At 41.3% G+C, this 19,917-nt stretch overlaps 2 protein-coding genes across 7 annotated transcripts in view; one reads left to right on the top strand and one right to left on the bottom strand.

Annotated features, from left to right (window-relative positions):
* Nucleotides 1–19,917, bottom strand: part of RNF145 (ring finger protein 145) — a 78,374-nt gene that overhangs the window by 52,628 nt on the left and 5,829 nt on the right. Inside the window, exon 3 of one of the 2 annotated variants that reach the window (XM_074603436.1) lies at nucleotides 8,180–8,308. The exons of the other annotated variant lie outside the window; for it this stretch is intronic. The gene's annotated coding sequence lies outside the window, so the exon portion shown is untranslated. The remainder of the gene's footprint in view (nucleotides 1–8,179; nucleotides 8,309–19,917) is intronic. 2 annotated transcript variants of the gene reach the window in all.
* UBLCP1 (ubiquitin like domain containing CTD phosphatase 1) lies at nucleotides 1,575–14,591 on the top strand. 5 transcript variants are annotated; one of them, XM_074603440.1, is made up of 11 exons: nucleotides 1,575–1,741; nucleotides 4,214–4,407; nucleotides 4,771–4,862; nucleotides 5,271–5,356; nucleotides 5,448–5,563; nucleotides 6,639–6,737; nucleotides 7,728–7,765; nucleotides 10,024–10,122; nucleotides 10,585–10,701; nucleotides 12,076–12,203; nucleotides 13,565–14,591. In XM_074603440.1, the coding sequence occupies exons 2-11, from the start codon at nucleotides 4,254–4,256 to the stop codon at nucleotides 13,590–13,592; spliced, it is 957 nt and encodes a 318-aa protein (XP_074459541.1). In that variant the 5' UTR covers nucleotides 1,575–1,741; nucleotides 4,214–4,253; the 3' UTR covers nucleotides 13,593–14,591. The 5 variants fall into 5 exon arrangements, with proteins under 5 accessions (XP_074459541.1, XP_074459540.1, XP_074459542.1 ...); XM_074603439.1 differs by having other exon boundaries at nucleotides 1,575–1,634; XM_074603441.1 differs by having other exon boundaries at nucleotides 1,577–1,634; nucleotides 4,217–4,407.

Raw genomic sequence — 19,917 nt, forward strand, 5'->3', positions numbered from 1 at the left:
TTCAAGAGAGCTTTTTAAAAGCCAACCAGAAATAAAAAAATATATATATATAAAAGATAACAAATAGAGAAGCAATCACAGTATATATCCTTTTCGTAGCCTGAATTTTTAAACAGGCCTGGAGGGTGCATAGTTTTATGACAGGGTGTGACTTCAATTACTAGTTGCAGCTTTGGAAGTTTTCCAGCACTACTGTAATGCGCTGCCTGGATGTGGAGGACAACTGTGTGTCGTGAAAGGAAAAAGAAACCCCTTCATGACTGGGATACATATACAGTGACTGGTTTTACACGGATTTACCTGCAATCAGAAGCTAAACTCAACACAAACAGACACTACTGTAGTCTCCCATTTGTACTGCTCTTTTGGAAACGGAAGTGCTTTTATGCTAAAACCTGATTACAGAACAGAACTCAAAATACATATCCAGGCAGCAAATACATTAAATTCATATCCGCTCAGGAAAGAAATCAGACTTCTGCATGTTTTTTGTTTATACTGCACTTCTTCACTGAGATTTACTACCGTGGGAACGTCTCTTAAAAGTTATGGCAGGCATTCTGAAGAAACTTGTACTTGGTGCATGGCTGCTTACCTCTGCTCTTTTGTTCTCTTCCCTATTCATCACCAAACAAAAGAGAGAGAAAAAAATTATCTAACTTCTCTGCAGAGCAAGGCCCAAGATGAGGGAGGACTGAAACTCTCATTTCCTCCCCCAAATTTAACAGCGTCTCTGCTGATGCCAAGGTGAATTGCAGTCTGTATCATATATAAGAAATTTCACATATATAAGAAACCAGACTTTACCACTGAACTTTTTTTTTCCTTTAAACTATTTCTGCAAAGCAGAATACCCAACTGTAAAAGGCCACACTTGTGCAAAATACTTATTTTTCATCTGTTGTCCATGCGCAAAACCACTGCAGCTGAAGCCAGTTCCCAAGAATCCCAAGAGCAGCTGAGTAGGGCCCCTCAATTCAACAGACGCAAAAAGATAATATGCCTGTAAGAGTCAGCTTAGAAGCCAAGAAAGTTTTGAGTCAGGATCTCTGAGTACAGAGCAATCTCCCTTCAAGGTTAATAATGAAAAGGGACGCTGGTGGCCTCCATGGGGCCCAGGCTGAGCTCTGGGGGGGCTCCAGTGCCAGTCAGCCTCGCCGCCGGCGACGAGGGGAGCCCGGGGGCCGGGGTAGGACCCTTGCTCCGTGGCTGCCACGAATTTTACCTCGCAAAACCGCCATTTCATGCGTGAAGGCGACAGGAGCAGCCCCGAGGAGCTCCCCTCAGGCGGGCAAAGCTGTTCTCGTTAAAGAGGTGAAACCTCTCCCTCGCCTCACGGCCTGCCCGGTACCAGAACAGGCAGGATCACCCCGCCCTCCCCAACACGGCTCGGTCAGCGGTGACCGGGCCCGCCGGGACAAGCAGCGCCCGCTCCGGGAGGCCGAGGCCGGGGCCGCCGCCGCCGGCCGCCCCGCGCTCCCACGGCGACGCCGCCGCCCGCCGAGCGGGAAACCCGCGGCACTTCCGGGCGGCTGCGGGCGCCGCGCGCTGCCTGCCCCCTCCCGCTTCCTGTTGGGCGCCAGTTCCGCTTCCGGTGCGGCGGATCCCGGGACGGCGCCGGTTCCGTTGCCAGGGTGAGGGGCCGCATCGCGCTGCCGAGGGGCGGGGGAGGGAGGCGGATCGGCGGCACAGTGACGCGGGGGGTAGAGCCGTCGTGTCCCCCCATCGCCGGGGCGGCCAGGTGGGGCTGGATCTGAACCCGTCCGTGTGCGGCGGAGGCCGGGCTTTACCTGGCCGGGATGAGGCAGGGCCGGTCGCGGCGTGGGGGCGCCTGTCTCGGCCGGGTCGGTACCCCCGTAACGCTTGCGGGGCGGGAGCGGGTCCCCAGGCCCGACGGCAGCCTGCGGGCCCTCCCCGGCCTTGTCGCTGCTGGGGCAGCCCCGGCGGGAGACCGGGGAGAGGCGACCCTCGGCTGGTGCTCCTGCGGCGGCTGCCCGGGGACGTGGTTGCAGTGGTGGCCGACACCGAGCAGCTTCTGATTTTAAACCCCGCTCCTCCACCTGTTGCAGCATAATGAAAGTACTGCGGTCCCGTCTGCGCATTAGGGCACTTTCTGTGTTTTGGGGGTTTTATGTGGCTTAGTGAAACTTAAAGGTGCGGATGGCTCTCTTCAGATCTTCCAAGAAAAGTGGGGTAATGTGACAATTTGATTGCAAAACCACAACTTTAACACTTTCTCTGTCCCAGTGACCTTCCAACCCGTTGACTCTGGGTGGTCCAAGGGGCTTGTAAAGGCTCTGAAAATGTAATTAACCAAAGCAGGCTTCGTTTCAGTAAGCTCCACTTTCGCACGGCATCTAGCCCTGGTGGTGGAAACTTTGAAAATGCCTGTGACTTTCTCTGCTCCTATTGTGTTTTCCTGTAATCTTTGATTCTCATGTCCACACTCATTCCCCTTAGCGTTTTGGCATTGAGTAAAGGTGTCTTTTTTCTGCTTGGCATTTCTAATAACCCTTATCTGGACAGGACTGTAATTCAGTAAGGACAGACAGCTGGTCAAGTGCTCAGCTTTGGGAGGGATGATCTTTGCAGTTTAGTGCTGGACAGAGACTTGAGAAATTCCCTTACAGTTCTTGCCCTGTGCATTTTCTTGCAGAATGATTTGAGGTGTACGGCACAGGTGAGAAAACAGACAATAAATTCTTTCTGTAAACTTAGTCTAAGGGTTATGGACAGGGATAATTTATGATAAAGACCCTATGTATCAAGAGTGCCTGATGCTATGCAGCCTCAACCTCAGTTTAATTTCTTGGTGCTTCTAAGACCCCTTTTCCATGAGTCTTTTCCACAGGATAATACCAGGTCCCTGTCTGATTTGGCGGGGGGGAGGAAGAAAATTTCATTTTTCTGTGATACCGGTTTTCCTCTTCAATTTGTTTTTAGGGCTTTTAGAGGGAATAGTGTGGAGGTGTAGCTTCTAGTGTCCTCAGCAAGCAGGTTGTATCTAGCCCTCTATTTCTCACCTGGTCTGAGCTTGGTGGGTATGCCTGAGTAATTTGTTCACTCCTAATTATTCCTTCTTAATTCCTATATAAATGAGAATTATTTTGTCTGAGAGCAGGTAACCTTCGAGAATATGATGCCAGGGAGGAAGAGGAATCAGATTTTGGGATTCTGAGATTTTTCAGAATTACCAGACCTGTATTTCTTGGTGTAATGCATTTCTTGAAGGTGGATAGCCTCAGTTTTTTTCACAGGTCTGCTCCGTCTTCTTTGTGAATATCAAGTCTTTCGAGGACAGTCTTACCATTAGTGGTGCAGAGGCCTTCTCTGCATCTCCTGACAGTCTGTAAACAGCCTTTTCATACCTTTGTATCTCCTTGATTCTCTGTTTCCAAGCTTGAGCAGAAAAAACATGTCTTTCCGTCCACATAAAGCTAAAAATCTTGGTTTTCTGCTGTGTTTAATGTAGGACTAAACTGTTAAATACAATTTTCTATAAGCGATGCTGTGTAAATTAAAGATAGTATAATTATGGTTGTTTTGTCAGCACTTGCAGTGAAAGTGCAGTTCTTACAGTGTAATTGCATTGCGTAGGTGTGTATTTTGGCTTTGTTTTCAAACTCCTACTTTGATATTGCTACAGTGAGACGTGACCTGGGGTGTGTATTACTGCAGGTATTGCACAGATTTTAGTGAAAGTGAAGAGAAATGCAGTGCTAAAAATGAACTGTTGGGTTTGGAACTATTTTTATGGGTTTATGTATTTTAGGTATTTCGTATTTGCCGTTTTGTTGTTACATACGTAAAGATATCCATGGCTGGTTGCGTAATTATTGCAGAGGGCACTTCTGAGATTTGAAATGACTTTTATGATACTGCAGTGCTCTGCTTGGGTGTCGGTTGTGCAGTGAACAGGCTGTACCTGCACAGAACACACGGCAAATGAGCATATGCTGGAGCAAACGGTGAATGTGACATTGCTAAATACATTGGAGTGGAACTCGCAGGCCCGGTTTTAGTGCTGTTCTTTCTCCCTTAGTTCCAACATTTTATCAACATGTTTATCATCTGTTCATGCAAAACAAACAGCTCTGATGTACAATATAATAAAAAAAGTCAAAAATACTTTAAAAATACTGTATGGTTTGATTTCTGGAAGAGTAATTTTCTTATTTCTTCCTTACGTGACCATAGTATTTTCCTCCTGCAGCAGATTTTTCAGAAAATAATACTGAACATATGCTTCAAGGATGTCTCTCTCTCTCATAATAAAATGGGGTGGACAGGAATATACGATAACCTCGCTATCAGAAGAAGACACAGTATTGGATCTGAAGCAGTCTCTTAAAGGCCTTACTGGAGTGTTACCAGAGCGTCAAAAACTACTTGGACTTAAAATGAAGGGTAAATACTCATATTTATTATTTGTGGTGGATGTGCCTGGGATGTATACTAACAGGACATCTGCCTCCCAGATCTAGCTTTTGAATGAACGTAGGAATTTTATGTGTCACTGGATATTGTTTATTATTGATACATCTACCTGGTCAGTTTTTAATGGCTGACATAGAAGTGGAGCAAACATACGTTAAAAAAAGTTAGATTGCTGCTAGCCAGACAAGCAATGTATCTGTATATGGAGAAGGACAATAATAGAGCTTGGGGTGTTCTGGTGTTTGATCGGGAGCTTATTTCAATTAATGCAATGTATTGACAGTTTCCTGAAATCTCTCTACCCAGTAAAAAAATTATCTGCTCGCTTTATAGGCAAACCTGCGGATGATGATGTTAAGCTTGGAGCTCTCAAGTTGAAACCAAATACTAAAATTATGATGATGGGCACTCGTGAAGAGAGTTTGGTAAATATTTTACTTGTTTATTAGCTTAAACAGGAAAAGATGCTTATATGTATGTGTCCTCATTATGATTTTAAATTTTGAATATTATTTGAAAAACAGAAGGTACAGTAGATTTCTGATGGTGTTTATTTTTCTATGTAAAGTAAGCTTTTCTGCAGAACTCTGATAGCAGTGTATTCATTAAACTCCTGTATTGTTCTGGATTTAAAGTACAAACCTATTATTATGATATACACTGACTTCTCAAATCTGAACGGTCATGTACTTTAGTAGGTCTTTCCACTAGTAAAGTGAAATAATTTTGGTTAAGTAGTGTTTTTTTTCCTGTAATGTGCAGGAACAGAAAGTTGATATCCGTTGTTATTTTCCTTCAGTGATCCTAGTTATCTTTTATTATTATTCCTCTAGGAAGATGTCCTTGGGCCACCTCCTGATAATGATGATGTTGTCAATGACTTTGATATTGAAGAGGAAGTTGTGGAAGTAGAAAATAGGTTAGGAGTTTCAGCTATTAAAAACAGTCCTGTTGTTGAATGTACAGTAATGCGTTTTAATTAACTGTAACTTTTTGCACTGTTACATTAGGGAAGAAAACCTACTAAAAATTTCTCGCAGAGTTAAAGAATACAAGGTGGAAATTCTGAACCCTCCTAGAGAAGGAAAAAAGCTGCTGGTGCTAGATGTCGATTATACACTATTTGGTGAGTTTTTATGCAACTTGTGGTTTTTGTTTGTTTGAGAGGCCAGTTTATTTGCCAGTTTACATTTCTTGATTTTTGCTTTACAAATCTACTTTAGTAACTTTGGTATGTGTTGTTCTGCGTGACTTCTGGTTTGTAATATTTTGGGGTCTTCTGCTCACATTTTGAAAAGTGCTGGGCTTTTTAAGTGTTGCACATTATTGATTTTAGTGCAGCAACATAAGAAAGTAGAAATTCAGTATTCTATCCAAAGAATCTTTTCTTGACCAACTTGTGTCTTGGACATCACAGTGGCAGGGCAAGATATTGTAAAATAACAATCTCGGTCTGGACCTGGTTGACTCCCCTTTTGAGGGCTGTGGGAGAATAGCTTCAAATTTTATTTCCAGATTATTACTAAACATGCACAAAAACATGTTTTACTTGAAAATTCTGTCAGACTGGTTTTTTTGGAAGCCCGAATTTTCCTTCTGACTTAATTTTCTGGGACGTAGGTGTGTCATGACAGCTCTAAGCAGTAAATGCCTAATTCCTTTTCCGTAGCTTTCCTTTTTGGTGAGATTAGTTTACAATATGAGATCAAAATTCAACCTATTACTGACTTTCAAATTTTTATTTAGAGGTCTCCTGCTAGCAGAATTTGACAACAGTTTTCTAATTGGAACAGGCAGTGTTTGCGTGCCTGAAATAAGCTTGATATATGTTCACAAAATTAACTGGACTAGGTTTGATGGAATCTGTTTCGTATCTGGGCTGTTACAAATTTGCTAAGGTGCACGGATCAACTATTTGGCCCAACTCTTTAAAGATCTTTAAATCAGATCTCTGATTTAATTATTAGCTAAGCCCTCAAATACCTGTAAGGATCAACAGTTAAATATCCCCTCTGCTGCTTCTCTCCACCTTTAAAATGGGAATGGTAGTTTGCTATGAATTCATTCATGACTTTAAAGTGCCCCAGTGCTTCCCTCATGAAACTCTTCAGGTCTCTGTATAGAGAGGAAAGTCAGATGGAACTTTAATAACTTAACTTAAACTTTAATAATTAATTGCTTATCTCTTATATTCTTTTTAGACCACAGATCATGTGCTGAAACTGGGGTAGAACTGATGAGGCCATACCTCCATGAATTCCTGACATCTGCGTATGAGGATTATGATATTGTAATTTGGTGTAAGTTTTGTACTCAATACCCAAGACTTTCTGGTAAATTGCCATTTGGAGCAGAGACTCCCAAGTGGGAGGTTTTTATATTGCTTTTTAGTGTGAATCACGAGATCTAAAACAATACAGGAATGCTTAGCTGTAATGCATTCAGCAGGAATATTTGCACAGCTATTAGCTGATTTAGAAAAATCTTAATTCTTACGTGAAAAAACACCACATATTGCTCACATGACTGGATCTAATCACAGCATAAAGCTCAACATCACTTTACTGAGTGTTACTTTGTACAAACAAACAAGTGCTTGAAGTAACAGAATTGTATAATAAACATTCAAACACTGTTTGATAGCCATCTTTACAAATAATCTCAATCCAGACAATAAGTCATGAACTGCCAAATGAACCAAACTCTCCTGTCTACAGGGATGGTTGATCGTTTGCCTTTGCGTGCTGTTTCACTTCCTGTCCAACAGCTGGAGAACAGACTTTAGCCAGTGCAGAGTTTAAACCATATTAAAATTGCATTACAAAATTTAGTTTTCATGGGCTGGAACAATGTTTCTACATATTCTTAGATCAGCGGGCAGTGTTGACACCTTGTTCTTTCTAGGCCTTGTGTATTCCTATCATGGCTTCCAGGAGAAAATCCTGCAGAGGCAGCATGGTTCCTCAAACCAAGTGTAGCCCACTACTTATTGTCCTGCAGGCTGTAGTTCAGTAACAGCTGATCTAGAAAATGGTTTAAACACATGCAGTGCTTCGTCTAGTTGTTCATGTGAACAGTAAGCTTTTCCAAATAAAAGTAAACTTCCACGAAGGAAGACTGTCTTCAAGGCAGTGAACCCTAAATGCTGTAACAAGGATGATCTTTCTGCAATTAAATTTTGTCTAAAAATTTGGTATGTTAAGTGAACAGTTTCTTGGCTTGTTACTTTTTTGCCTGTCAATTACTTATTTTGATAAAGTATTCTTTCTGTTTTCTCCCTTTTGTTTCAGCTGCTACTAATATGAAGTGGATTGAAGCTAAAATGAAAGTAAGTTGTTCTGAAAAGGTGTCATTTGTTTCTAGTCTGGCTAGCTGTTCGTATAGTTGGACTCGTGCTCAGCGTTATAGAGAGCGTTAGCAACTGGGGAGGCTGTATGAATCAAAACCTGAGTTTTTTAAATCTTCATAGTCACTTTAAGTTATCTTTGTCACAAAACTAGATTAAATCTAATTTTAGAATTCCACACAAACTATCAGCAGTAGGTGCTAAATTTAGCAGAACTGAACACAAGTCAGTACCTGCTGAAACTTAGATTAGTCACGCAGCCTTCACAGTTGCTTTCATCTTATCTCTAATTATAGAGTTACAGTCGTTAAGTGTAATATAATATTTTTTTTGAAGGAGCAGACAGATGTAGCATGCTGGAGTAGGTTATCAAGAGGAAGCTCTTTTCATATTTACCTTGCACCTCTTGCAGCTGTGTGGTTCTGTTGCTTCCTCTCCCTTATTAAACATCCGTAAGAGCTCTTGTTTCAATCCTAGTTTCTTCCGTACCTAAATCGGGCAACTTGCCAGTTTTGCACAGCTGACCTAGTGGTAAACATATTTACAGTCAGGCTTAGCTGTAAATCCAATGAGCTTACTAAGAATTGGTGTACGGTTGGTTGGTGGGTTGGTTTTTTTATGCTTATAAATCAGAGCTTGTTTCCTTTCCAGGGAAAACTCTTCCAAAGTTAAGCATTTGTATCTCCAGTCTTTGTTATAGACTAACCGTTTTTTCAGTTTTTAACAGAGCAAAGCACCTTTTCCAGTGTTCTTTTCCTCAAAATAATGAATTGCTACAATTTCCCTAAAGAAACAAAAATGTCTCAGAGCGATCTCAGAAACGAGAACCTTTAATCAGAACTATGAAGTGGAGTTAGTGCGAGTAAAATCCGTGTTGAGCCTCGCAAACGTTGCACTTCTTGTGGCAGTGTTAGATCTCTCTTTACATTCTATCTGTCAGTGCAGGGCTAGAACTCAATCTTGTGGAAGACCATTGTTCAAAACTAGGCTGTTTCCCCTGCACCGGTCACAATTTTATGTTTCTAGGTGACCTTTCTAGCCCTTTCATATCTTACTGAATCACAACCTTTCTATGCCCGCTCCAGGATCTTGGTCAGTTAAGATTCTTACCACTAGATGACAACTGCTGTTTCTCCTTAAACTGATAGAACCAGAGGTGCGCTCACCTCTGAAAGTTTCACTTTTTGTCAGGGAACAATGATCCCAGCGATACTTGGTATTAAAGGTTTTGTTTTAAACTACAAAGCAGGAACAGCATTAAAAAGGAGTATCAGGTAACCAAGTTTAATCCCTCATTTACCGTCTGCTTATGCCTGGAATTCAGACTGTCTAGAACAGCTAGCTCTTTTAGTGTAGCAGGACACTGACCCAGGTAGGTAGCGCTTTTCATTTGCAACACTTACTTTTTCATGTAAAAGCAAATCAGTTCAGTGTGGCTGGATATCTGAAAGAGAGCCACTGCAGTGGGTGTTTTCTCTTTGTTGCATTGCTTTGCATATTACTCTTGTTGCACGCGCCAGAAATTAAGTCAGCAATATCTGTGTTATAATCTGTCAGCAGATTTTACTATTACTTTTCAGCTTTGGAAAGTATTTGAAATTGAAATGACACTCTCTCATCTAGTCAAAGTTCTGGTTTCTTCTAAAAACATTGAGTTTTCCTTAGAGTCTTTATTTCAGGAGTTATCAAATCTTTAAAGTGCAAACTGACGGATTTCTGACTAACATTGGCTGTCTTGGACGTGCGTAGGAGGAAAGGGTAGCAATGAGCTGTTACTGTGTATTTCATCTTTGCTTGGGCTGCGATTCGTTGCCACTTACTGGAAGGAATAAATAGCAGATAGTACACAGTTGCTATCCTTGCTATAGATACTGAGGAAAGTCGAGGCATGTAGAACTTGTGCAATGTTCTGCACGAAGGTATGAAGCAAGACCTCTCTATTTTCTCTCTTCTGCAAAGTTGCTTTGATTTTATACTGACATCAGTTGTTCAGTTTCTGATAGTAAACACTGCAAGAATAAATTCCTATCAGCTTTTTCTCTCGTGGTGGAATGGTGTACTTTTATGATTCTCATTAGGTAAAAAAAAATTAATCCCCCCTGATATCTACTTATGGTACGTATCTGGTAATCCCCAGCAGCTCACCCTTTCACAAACAATGTGTTATAATCATGGTTCCAGTTGTGCAGCAGTAAAACTGTCATAATTAGAAGCTTTAATAACAAATCTTTGTGATGCAGGAGCTTGGAGTGAGTACCAATGCAAACTACAAGATAACCTTCATGTTGGACAGTGCTGCCATGATAACGGTGCACACTCCTAGAAGAGGACTAATAGATGTAAGTACCTGGTCTTTTCCTGATCTTTTTCTAAATTCAACTGACTTGTTATTATAGCCCTTTAAAATATTCAACAATAAAGTTGTGCTGGAGTTTTCATGCAAGAAAAGCATGAGAATCTTGGAAGCATAGATAATTTTTTTTTCCTGCTGAAATTATCTATTAACATTAAAAGTTTTAATTTGAATAGTACATTTGGATGACACTGCTTTCAAGTCAAATAGATAACTGTTGCAAGAAAATTTATTACTAACAGAAAGATTTTCTTCAGTAGGGGTTGTATTTAGTGTGTTATACTATTTCACGTCTCTTCCCTTGTTAAAGCCCAGCTACCAGTTTTTCAGCAAAAGACTACAAGTGTCCATTCAAGTTTGGACTCAAGTTCCCATAGACTCGTATTTTTTATCTCCTGCATGCGATCTCATTTATCTCAGTTCCTTTATGTGTGTTACGCTTTTGCAGGTGAAGCCTCTTGGTGTTATCTGGGGAAAGTTTTCAGAATACTACAGCAAAAAAAATACTATTATGTTTGATGATATTGGCCGAAACTTCCTAATGAATCCACAAAATGGACTCAAGGTATTTTTAACTGGAATTTTCATTTATTACTACTTTTTCTTATATTTCAGGTAGTACTTTCTCATACTTTTTTTGCTGTTTCTTAAAGAAAGGCTATTCTTAACTAGCAAAGATGCATATTTTATTGTATTTTTTAATTTAAATGGCCATTTGTCTGGACTAATGTTTCACTAATAGTAGTTTTAAATAAGCTTTGTTTCACTATTAGGTGAGCTTTTAAGAGCCTACCAAAATCAATGAAATTATTGTTTCTGCTTAAATTATACCTGCAAGTCATAACAAAGCTGGGCATTGCTGACAAGCACCATTGAAATATGTGACGTTCAATCTCAAGAGTGGTTATATTCAGAAAATAAGTCAAATGAAGAGCTGCCGTACTTCCTGCTAGTATGCCAATGTAATGCCAAACATTCTGTTCTGGGAATAATAATACCTCGAACCATTTTGACTGCAGAACAGCAAATATTTCGTTTTATAAAATTGTCAACAAGTACCTGCTCCATTATCAGTGCTGGTTCTGAATAAGAAGGATTCAACTTAAATTTCTGCCTATAGATGATGGTACAGCAGTATGGTACTAAACCCTCATAAATTTCTTAACAAAACAAACAAAAAAATGTTTTCAAATACAGAAATCCAAGGTGATGTTTCTTTGAAAGTATCCATGATGTGAGGAGGATAGCAATTGATGAGATCTAGCAAGCTGAGGTTAATTGGAACTGTACACTGTTAGGAGACTCAGGAATAGCAAAGATCTGGCTGGGAGAGGATTATCCAGAGAGCTCCCTCTAGCTCAGATTTAAAAGATGGTTGTCAAAATGTTGCTAACAGAACTGCAGACAAGAATGTTGAATCACTGAAACAAGGCCCAGGTGTAGTGTATTCCGAGCTTAAAGCAGTTGTCAGATAAAGTTTATTTCTGACATCTCTTTTCACAGAAGCTATGATTGTTGTCAAATGCTTTTTGTTGAAAAAAAGCATCTGGTTCCAGTGATGCCACACAACTCATAGAGCTGAAACCCCCTCATGTCTCCTCCAAAACCAGCTGTGAAATCACGTTAGAAAATTGTGGCAGAACATTCCAGATCATTTTATCATTCTGTCTGACTGGGAGGGGAAAGACTGAAGTGCAAGACAAAACAAATCTCTTCCTGGTGGGAATACAAGACAAAAACCCGACAGTCTGGTTTGCATGAATAACAAAATTGGATGTGGCCACTAATGGAAAAGGTTTTTCTTCCTTTTACCTAAGAGAAGTTATAACTTGGTGTAGTACTGAAAATATATTTTAATTAGGTGGTAAATGATAGAGAACTGGAAGCATTTTTCTTACTTTGAGCCAATGGTTATTCCCAGTTTGTTTATTTTGTATAGATAAGGCCATTTATGAAAGCACATTTAAATCGGGATAAAGACAAGGAGCTTCTAAAGCTCACTCAATACCTCAAAGAAATAGCAAAATTAGATGACTTTTTGGAGCTGAATCACAAACATTGGGAAAGGTAAGAACAAAGTCAAAATTCTTTCCTCCTTCTGTCCCTGACCTCGCTGTGTTTTGCTTGATGTTCTCTGCACAAAGACCGTAAACAACTGAGCTGATGAACTTTGACATCGCTTGAAGTTATGAAGGTCCCTTAGTTTGAGTAGAACATTAATAAGGCTATAGTGTTTGGGCTGCTTCCCTAAAATGATAAGATTTTAACGGAATGGACTTTTTTTCATACTTCTCCAGTATTCGGGACCTCTGATTGTTTTCAGTGAAGCAATTATGCTTCCTAAAGGTAAAAGAAATTTTGAAGGAGCCTGGTCCCTGGAGATCTCTCCCTTTCCACCCCTACAAAGTTAGGCTGTCAGTTCAGAGCTCAGGTCCTCTGTTAGGAGACAACTTCTCTGGCAGTTACTTCAGAGGTCTGGGGAGTTCCAGGGTGGTTCTCGGTCACTATCCAAGTTGTGTGCTATTACGGTATTCATCGGCTCTGAAACGTTAGTTATTGTGTTATGAACAAGACTTTTCCAGACGCTTAAGGCACCAGTTAGCATCCTAATTCTTGCTAGAGAATGATTAGCTGAAGTGTTTAGGCAAAATTCTTAATGGTTTTAGGCAACAGCCTGAGGTTTCAATACACGTGAAAAAAAGCACGTGCAATAAATACGCTATTCGAAAAACACTCATTCAGTGCTTAAAAGAACAGCCTTGATACAATTTTCTTTCTTGTTTCTGATTAAAACAGAAAGTCAAATGTTAAGCTTTAAAAGCAGTGAAATTCATTGGCTATCTCACACTGTCAGTGAAATTGGTTGGATTTTTTTTTTTCTAGAGCATTTGCAAAGACTTCAGTGTCACCAGGTGGCTCCAGCTGTAGTGGTAAAAGAACTATGAGATCAGAAAAGAAATATTGTGGAGTAACTGAGATTCTCTAAAGAAGCTAGTGCAGGGCTCTTCTTTTCAGGTTGTGCTGGATGACTGTTCATTGAAGTCTTGAATTCAGTCGAAGGAGTGCCATAGTTAATGGGCCTTTTTATCTTAAAGGATGTAATAGCTACTTTTCCAACTGATGTAATTTTCAACCTCTTTGAATAAAACACGTCTCCATTTCCTTCCTCCCTTTTGTTTAAAAAACCTAATAGAGTAACTAAAAACATGACTTTGAATTACTGTAAGATAACCTATCATGGAATTTAAAGAACGTTGAAATCAAATAAGACCGTAAGTAGTATTGATCACATTTCTAATTTTTGATTATCAATAGGGGGATGCTAGTGAGGAAAGGAAGCAGATTCATACTTTGAGTTTATAAGAGGTACTAGATATATTTGTGCCTACCTCTTATTTTGTGAAAAACTGTGCTTTTGTTTCTTCCAGGTATCTTTCAAAGAAGCAAGGACAATAACGCTAATAAAATTGTGTGGCACTGAATTGAAGGGAACATAACTAAGATCATTGGACTTTTCCTTGCTTTTACGCTAGAGTATAATAGTGCTGGACACTGGATCCAATGCCAGAATGACTGCTATACTTGGTCTTCCAGGTGGTTGGTTGTGGGGTTTTTTTTTTAAAAGATCACAGCAATAAGCTCAAAGTGGGAGAAACAAGTCAGTTACTTTTTCTTGCATTCAATTCTGCTGTTACTACTTAAAATCCTTTCCTCTCCTTTGCTGACGAAGTACAACCATAACCATTAAAGACCAAAACCATTCTGAAACTACAAAAAAGAAATATTTAGACCAAAAACGTTGAGTAAGAAGCCAACTTTGGCAGTGTATGAATTGTATAAGCCCTCTATTCCCTCCATCTTTAGAAACAGTCTCCCTCTCCCATTCCAGTATTTAAGTCTATAAATTACAAGTTGTCTAAGTTTGGTATGTATTAGTATGTCAGTGTTTCTCTGTGCAAGACAGTAAGATGGGAAGGTACCACCTCTGTGGCCAATTTACCCCAGTGTGTGAACTTGTACTATAAAGCAGTGTTTACTGGAAAAGAAAAGATTGAAGTTTTAGGGGAGAGAAACCCACTCCTATTTGGTAAGTGAAAAGCAGTCTGCCTGAAAAATTCTCATACGTCAGATAAAGGGTTTAAATCTCAGATGGGAAAGTCACGTTCCTAACAAAGCATGAACAAAACCCGTGTTCTCTTCTAGCTAAATCTTGTCAAAGTGCAAACACTGTGTTTAAATACAATATTCAGCCATACTGTTCTGAAATATCATTTACTTGCGCTGCTTATGCCTGCACTATAGAAGTGTGATGTGACTGCTGTTCGGCATTACCAACACTTGTGCATTACGCAGTTCATGTATTTGAAAGAAGACTGACCCTTTCAAATAAAAATGGTATATATTGTTCTTAAGGAACTATAGCAGTTGTGTAAATAATAAATACCTTTTTCATAAGTTGTGTCCTGTGCTGTCTGAAACATTTAGCTTGTGTAATAGAGAAGCCATCGATAGTCTTCATTTTCATTTTTTGGGGGTGTTTCTTTGGATTCCAGAGACACTGGAATCCATCCGTAGTTAAGTGAGAGACTGGTGTGTGCCGCTGCAGATGAGGGCAGTGGTGTCGAATAGCGAAGCGCGTAGCTGCCTGGGAAAGGAGCCTTGACAGCAAGTGTCAGAATGTCAGGACAGCAGACACAAATGAGCTGTTAAGATGAGCGTGTTAGGCTCCGGCTCAGTGACCTGTCAGAAAATATACAGTTTTTTCCTGCTGCTCTTTGTGGTTTAGCGCCAACCCAAGCTGTGTTTTAAACCAGTAAACCAGAAACCCGATGCATAAAACTCTTTGTTTTAGCTAAGTATGGAGGGTGAATTTCTGAAGTTTTGTCTCCTAGAGCTGATTTCTGAACGAGAGGGCTGACTCACTCACGTACGTGCAGCGCGGATATAGTCCCTCGGGCCAGAACAGTGATCCTGCAGTAGCATAGATATTGGAATACAGGACTGGTAGCCAGTGTACTAGAAAACCTCTCCATTTAAAGAACTGAAAGAAATCAAGGCATTGCACTTGAATCACCTATGGAGTCTGCTACGCGGCCAGACAGAGAAAACAGAACCAAGGGAAGGTATGTGAACATACGCCAGTATCTGTTTGCTCAAAGTTGCCACACAAACAAGTTTTACAGTGAACGACCAATATTCCTTCTGCTTTGTACGAGGAACATTTAAAAAACAAATTGGATTTTTTTTTTATTTCAGTGACACTGGAATTTCGTCCCAGAATTTGGAAGTATTTGCTGCTCTGAAGTAGATGTGTACTCCCCTTACAAATATTTTATAAGCTGCACTGGAATATGCAAGAGTATGATCTCAGTGTGTTGGTAACACATTGCTGTTGCTGACGGGTCGTTGTGTCTTTTAACTAATGTTGTTTCCCTTATATTTTACTTTTGCAGAATAGTCTTGCGATTTTAATTTTTTTTTTTTCCCCCCTTTTTTTGCAAAAGAAGCCTGTGTATTTTCCTGGCTATTTTCTAGAAATGCTGCAGTGATTTACTTGGCTGAGACATGCCTGAGACTTATAAAATTGTGAAGCTGCGGGTAAGGCAAGCGCAAAACTGACGTTCACGAAATCCCACAGCACTAGAACGAGGGGTCACTCCTACAAATAGGAGAGGGGCTTAGCATCGCTCGGAGCGGCAGGCGGCAATCTGGGACGCGTTGCCACGGTTTGTTGTGGAGGCAGGTGGCATCAGCAGGTCGGAAAGGAGTTGGACAACTTCATGAACAAGTCCCTGGTCAGCTGCTAAAGGGAACGGGCTGGGAAGCTCCGATGTCCTTAATAGGAGAATTGGAGGTTCTCAGGAAGATGGGAGCGGGTCACGCATCGTGGCCAAGCCTGCCTGCTCCTCGTTAACCACTGCTGGGTGGAACCTTGGCCAACGCGGCGCAGCTCTCCTCTTTGTACTACATGAGACTTCTGGGCTATTCATACAACACAACGCTGTGCCAAACTACCAGAATTTCATAAAACTGCAAGGATAAATGGCTACCTTTCAGCTTAGCCCCAAAATAGCGTAGTTACTGCTCACAACTTCAGAGAAAACCACCTCTGCTGACTTTTTGTTTCTCCTTTTCAATAGGGAAGGCAGTTTTGACCTACTTGTACTTCCAAAATCCAGTTAAGGCTCGGGAATAACTATGAATAGCAAAGTTTAAAGCCTTGTTCCCTATTAACATTTAATTTTCTTTTAGATTATATTGAGGTCCCTGAGAAATATTTGATCAATGGCTTTCACAGTCTCTGTTAAAAGAAATAGGATTAAAGCACACTCAAAGAGAGGGAGTGTCTGGCTTAATTGTAGGGCTCATAATTTACTGCTCTGCAAAACTCTGTAGAGCATTAAGTGGAGTCTGAAATATTCCAAATATTTTCACATGTCAGAGACTGTACCGGGCTCCCAGTACATGTCAAGTATTTTGTATGTTGTTCTGTCTGATTATTCATACCAAAAGAGACAGTCCATTTAAAAATGAAGTTATTTCTGTAAGCTCTGGCTACCTGACAACTCTAATGCCTCTCTGCGGCATGACTGCTCATCGCTGCCGGTACACGGAGTGACAGCTGAAGCCAAGAACCCAACTGCAAATTCAGCTCCACAAATCCTGCCGCATGACTCTGAAATCTACAGCTAGTTGCCAATTTTTATTCCTGACTTGACATGCGACTGACAGCAAGTGGATGCCAAAGGGTTTAAGACAATTTTCCACTCTGTCTGTTCTGGATGTATTTAAGCCTGATGTGAGAAATGCCGAATACTTTCTTTCCGCCAATGAGGCGAAGCCTAGGTAAAAAACCACGTTTCGGAGGGTAGAGAAAAATAAAGAGTTCTCCTGATTGATTAAAGCTATTTAAAACCAGAAATGCTGGATGAAGAGGTGTTGGAGGGCAGAGCCCTCCGACATTTGGCTATTGACAGTGCAGTCACGGCCAGTATTAGCGTGGGCGACCGCTGCACCCAGCATAGGGGCGCTGATGAAGTGCTTCAGCTGGGATCGATGGAGAAAGATTCCAGTGGAACGGAAACGTTGAGGGAGAGAATAACAGGGCTAGAAGAGAAAAACCCTGATCTATCCTGGAGAAGACAAGGTACATCTTTCAAGTGTTATGAGTTCCTTGTGTAAGTAATATTAGCAATATCTCGTGCCACCCGTAAGTTACCAGGGTGCTGTACTGGCACCTGTGCTTTGAAAGGGCTCCGCACTAATCGGGACGTGTGTTAAGTAGAAGAAATTCGGAAGACTCTGGAAGAGCTGCTCCATGGCAAGAGCTGAATGATTTCAGTTTGGTTTTCCTGGAGAATGGTGAAAAACATCTATGATGCCTTAACAGTGCCTAGTTTGACTCTCCCGGCTTTAGCTGCTGTACAACACTACCTCAGACCTTTATTTCCCAGCCCAGCTGTATTCTCCACTCCAGATCCTTTACACTGCCACCCCCCGTTAGCTTTTAGATCCCCGATAGTCACACCAGGCCTCAACCTCATCATTCGTCCATCATTCCAATGGTGGTTTAGAATAGAGGATTTCAAAATGAACTGTTTATATACTGATGAGCTTTCTCACGCATCCCCGAGCTTCCTTATTTATGTTTATTTATGAAGTTTGCTCATCCCTGGAGATCCTTTGATGCTGCTTTGATAGTGCGAGCACTTGGATGCTCATTTAGTTCTCAGGAGTCTGTGCAGAGCTTGGCGTGTTTCCTTGCCACACATAGACACGCACAATGCCATGCCATTAGTTTTCCCACCGTTTCATTTTCTGTTGGGAAATAACGGGTACAAGTCAAAGGGAGCTGCTCAAATTGCACGATGCTCTTAGCACTACAGGTGGGGTGGTGGGCACAGCAAAGCAAAGTGCATCATTAACACTTAATTGAAAATTGGTTGGTTTTTTTCCTTTCTAGTTGGAATTGCACCCCCACTCTGCTCGCACAACACAATTTTCCAAGGGGTTCAGATATCAGAAAAGAGCAGATTTTATCCTTTGCGCCGTGGCAGGGGCCAGGGTTGGCTGCAGCTCCTGTGTGCGAGGGGACTGGGTGACCTGGAGCAGAACCTGCATGGTTGCTGCTGCCGAGCGATGTCCCCTCCTTCCCTTGCAACACCCCAGAAGATTTTGTCTTTAATGTTATGAAACACAAGGTTATTGCATCAGCTTTTTAGTGACCAACTGTCTTCACCTGTGGCATTAAAGCATTTGGTATTTAACAATGAGAGCCTTGTTCTGCACCATCGATGCTGCTCTGGGGAGGACAGCAAGTCAAACTCTGGATCGGAGCATCAGCCAAAGAAGTCATAGTCCAATAGGAACGCTCGAGCCAAACATCCCAGCCTTCAGATTTGATTGGAATTTTCATCTCCGGCAGTCTGAGCAAATACATCCTTCTACTTGCTGCAAGATCGGCCCCTGGATTTTGAGTTGGACCTGCCATGCATCTTCCTGAACACAGGCCACAGAGCCAGGCAGCTGGGCAGGAGCGGCTGACTCACAGCCTGGTCAGAAAAGTTGTTTAAATTCCTTCATATTGGAGGGAAATGTCCAGATGGATTAAAAAAAGAAATTGAATGAGCTAGGCTTTGATGCCCAGAGTTATATTCCTGAGTATGTTCTCTGTAATTTTGCAGTTAAAAAACCTCCTTCCTGTCTTTGTTTTTTCCCACCCCCGCTGCTCTAGAATTTTTCCTCGTTTCTTAAAAGCTTCTTGGTGCGGATGTACATCACGTCTCTCCATTTGTGCATTACTGGCCCAGTGGACTCTAAACGCGCTGCCGGAGGCAGCGTGCTGGGGTGCTGTAGCAACTGAGCGCTTTGATGAGTTTTGTACATTATTGGTTGTTTACAAGCCAAGACCTCCATTGATAAGCATCAAACTTTCTTTCCTCAGGTGTTTTCCCCTAGTTTGGGTCATAGTGGAAGAGCAAATGGTGGCACAGGAAGAATGACGTTAATAATTTCACAAATTCTGGTAAAACTTTCTGAGACGCCCTCCTTCCTAGGGCGAAGTGAGGTAGGTGGCTTTAGAATTGTATTTTGCAAGGCTCGGCGATTCCTTCCCCTGCGCTCTGTATTCAAGTCCACGTTTTGTGCCCTGGGTGGGTGTGTGACATTTGGGAGCAGGGACAGCTGCAGGCAGCAGTTCCGTAGGTGAGCATGAGCGGAATGTCAAGCACGTGCTTCTAGTGCCACTGGTGCCAGCGGGACTTCGGGGTCCCCCCGCTGTCCTAATGATGGGTATTTCTTGAATCAGGACCAAGACGAGCACGCTTTTGAAAAAGTGTATTAAACTGCCTCCGAGATGAAAGTGATCAAGTGATGTAGTTTTTTTTAAAAAAATCTGGTAGGTCCCTTACAGTGTATCTAGACATAACAGGTATGTTGTAAAGCCTTTCTCGATAACAAAGGGTAACAAATCAAAAACTAAATAATTTGTGTCTAACACCTGAAAATAAAGAAATTCTGAGCTTCAGATACAGGTGGGTTAATAGTTACATCTCAGCAATATCCCTACCCCAAAAATAGTAAATTAGTTGAGATAAAATGGTTTAAGAGCTTCTGATGTGCTTGGTTTTAATTAGTGTGTAGCTGCAGCTGGAAGAAAGCAGGAAAGTAGTTGAAAATTCTGACTTCTTCAAGCGGAATCAAAATACTGCATTTTGTATGTGCATTTCTACTTCCAAGTAGTCTTGGATTTTAAGAATTTAAGTAACCTAAAGTGAATATT

The sequence above is a fragment of the Larus michahellis genome, chromosome 11 (assembly GCF_964199755.1).
Source record: "Larus michahellis chromosome 11, bLarMic1.1, whole genome shotgun sequence".
Taxonomy (NCBI): Eukaryota; Metazoa; Chordata; class Aves; order Charadriiformes; family Laridae; genus Larus; species Larus michahellis.

What these genes read in the sequence shown, in the direction of transcription:
- UBLCP1 (XM_074603440.1), top strand. Translation starts at nt 4,254, where the DNA reads ATGTCTCTCTCTCTCATAATAAAATGGGGTGGACAGGAATATACGATA. An exon ending in TGTCGATTATACACTATTTG is followed by an intron (nt 5,564 to 6,638) that starts GTGAGTTTTTAT and finishes TATTCTTTTTAG; the next exon opens with ACCACAGATCATGTGCTGAA. An exon ending in CTAGAAGAGGACTAATAGAT is followed by an intron (nt 10,123 to 10,584) that starts GTAAGTACCTGG and finishes ACGCTTTTGCAG; the next exon opens with GTGAAGCCTCTTGGTGTTAT.